Genomic DNA, 2746 nt, shown 5'->3' on the forward strand with positions numbered 1-2746 from the left:
ACTCAGCTGTCCCCTCTGTCCCCCCTGTGTCTGGCCTTCTCACACACATCCCCTCCATGCCCCTTGTCCCATCTGTCCCTCGCATTCCTCCCCTCAGTCCCCTTCGCAGCCCTCCCCTCCATCCCCCTTCCCCACCCTGTGTCCCCCCATACGTACTGTCCATCCCTCCAGGCCCCCACGTGCCCCACGTCCCCTCTGTCCCACCAGCCTCTTGGCTCTGTCCCCAGCCCGGGGGATCGCCGAGTGCCAGAGGAGTTGAAATTTCAGCCGGCTGTAATCGGGAGATGGGAAAGTGGCCCCAGAGCAGCTCGTCTTTATTTTTAGCTCTGCCTCCCCCCGACAGCGTCACACCCCGGCACTGCCCGGGGCTGGACCCTGCTGGTGGTGGGACCCTGTGCCTGGGGGCTCACCAGGGGACCGGGCAGTTAGTGCCACCAGGCCCAGGGACCCGTGCTGGGGTTCAGGGAGTGCTGGGGTCACACCAGGCACTCCAGGTGGCCGTGCCAAGCTGAGCCTGCCACAGCCCCCATTAGCCCACTGGGGTGGCAAGTGGCCGCAGGGATGGGTCCCTGCCCATGGTGGAACATCTCCAGGATACCACGGGGCAATGGGACTCCAGCCCCACGGTGCCACAGGGTCTGTGTGCTCAGACATGTCCAGCCCAGGGTGCCCAGGTGACAAGGACAGGGGGGACATGTGGCCGATTCTCTCTCCACCTTCTCCCCCCGCAGGGATTTAGAATCAGTCCCCTCCATCCCCGGCGACCTGCCCTGGATCTGGTACTCCCCTGGGGACAGCTCGCTCCCTGATGGGCTTTCTGGCTTTTGATAATTATTTTTTTTTCCCTTTCTTCCAGAAAAACTAAAGCACCACAAAATCATCTTTGTGGTGGGTAAGTCTGTGTCTGGGTCCTGTCACTGGTGGGGTCGAGGTCCTGGCCCAGCCCTTGCCCCCTGCACCTCGGGTGGGGGCTGCGGGGAGCAGCCGGTGCCCAGGGCTGGGGAGCTGTCCCAGCTGCCAGTGGGGTGATGATGGCCAGGTGCCAACGGGACAGTGATGTCATGGGTGGGGTGATCTCCAGGGTGCCATTAGGCAGTAATGTCCTGGATGCTGATGGGGTCATCATACTCTGGCTGCTGTTGGGACAGTGGCATCTGGGTGCCAGTGGGTTGAGGGTGGTGTCCTGAGTGCCAATGGGGTGGTGATGCCCTGGGTGCCTGCATGCCAGTTGCCAGTAGCCCGTGCCACCCCCAAGCACTTGGCCTACCAGGAGCACTCCCCATCCATCTGGTGCTGGGCATGGGAACACCAACCTCCATCTCACCAGACTCTGGGGACTCCTGTGGGTCTGTGCTGCTGCTTCCACGTACCCCTCCAGCTCCTTACCCGTGGGTTGGGTCACACGTGGCCCTCGCGTGACTTGCAGGCGGCCCTGGCTCGGGGAAAGGGACCCAGTGTGAGAAGATCGTGCAGAAGTATGGCTACACCCACCTCTCCACGGGGGACCTGCTGCGGGCTGAGGTCAGCTCGGGCTCGGAGCGGGGCAAGAAGCTGCAGGCCATCATGGAGAAGGGCGAGCTGGTGCCCCTGGTGAGTCTGCACAGGCCACGGCGCATGGTGGGGCATGCAGGCTGTGGGGACACCAGTTACCACGGTGATGGTAGGCACATGGCCTGGGGGACACCTCCATCACTGCCACCCCAGGAGGAGGCTGGGGGTGCTGGCGGGGAGGGCATGTTGTCCCATGTCAGCCCTGGCAGCTCTGTCCTTTCCTCCCCAGGACACGGTGCTGGACATGCTGCGGGACGCCATGGTGGCCAAAGCAGACGTGTCCAAGGGCTTCCTCATCGATGGCTACCCCCGCGAGGTGAAGCAGGGAGAGGAGTTTGAGAAGAAGGTGAGAGCTCATGCTGAGCCATGCCATGCTGTGCCATGCCACCCACTGTCCAAGCAGAGGGTCTCCTGGTGCCAGCAGCAGCCCAGTCTCCCCGTCCCAGCAAAGATTCCATCCCAAGAGGGTCTAAACTGGGCATTGTCCCGGCCAGCAGGTCCTCTTCCTCGGGGACAGCCTGCACACAGGACACGGTGGGAGGGACATCTCTCAGGCTGACAGCAGGTGACCAGTGTTGGTGTGATGGTGATGGCAGAGAGCCAGCACTTGGCCAGTGTCCCTCTGCCTTCCTCTGCATGGATTTCATGTCCCAGCGGTCCCCAGACCCATGTGGAGGGAATCAGAGGAGGGCGTGGGGACATCTGTGACCCCATGCTCTCCACCACCATCTCCCCAAACCAAACCAAACCAAACCAGAGCAGTGCCAGCTCAGCATGGTGACAACCGTGTCCCCCCTGCCCACAGATCGGCCCCCCCACGCTGCTGCTGTACGTGGATGCGGGGAAGGACACGATGGTGAAACGCCTGCTGAAGCGGGGCGAGACCAGTGGGCGCGTGGATGACAACGAGGAGACCATCAAGAAGCGGTTAGAGACCTACTACAAGGCCACCGAGCCCGTCATTGCCTTCTACAAGAGCAGAGGCATCGTCCGCCAGGTGAGCAGGGCCGTGACCGACGCTGGCACCTCCCAGCCCCGCGGCTCGGGGTGCGCGTGGCCCCCAGGGTGGGTGAGAGAGGGGTGGGGGTGGTGAGGGAAGGGGGAACAACTCAGTCCTGGCTCGTTTGAGGTGGGCTTGACCCCTCTGGTTCCCAACACGGAGACCCCCTTTGAGCGTGACCCTAAATCAGCCCAA

General features: G+C 63.0%; 1 protein-coding gene across 1 annotated transcript; it reads left to right on the forward strand.

Annotated features, from left to right (window-relative positions):
* Positions 1–856: 856 nt before the first annotated feature.
* On the forward strand, positions 857–2548 carry AK1 (adenylate kinase 1; the record flags this gene model as incomplete). The annotated part of the gene is made up of 4 exons (XM_008937140.1): positions 857–892; positions 1427–1590; positions 1781–1897; positions 2357–2548. Coding segments are annotated over 4 exons (509 nt in total), but the record flags the coding sequence as incomplete, so codon positions are not given.
* Positions 2549–2746: the final 198 nt, after the last annotated feature.

This window comes from Merops nubicus, unplaced genomic scaffold (assembly GCF_000691845.1).
Source record: "Merops nubicus isolate BGI_N331 unplaced genomic scaffold, ASM69184v1 scaffold28443, whole genome shotgun sequence".
Lineage (NCBI taxonomy): Eukaryota > Metazoa > Chordata > Aves > Coraciiformes > Meropidae > Merops > Merops nubicus.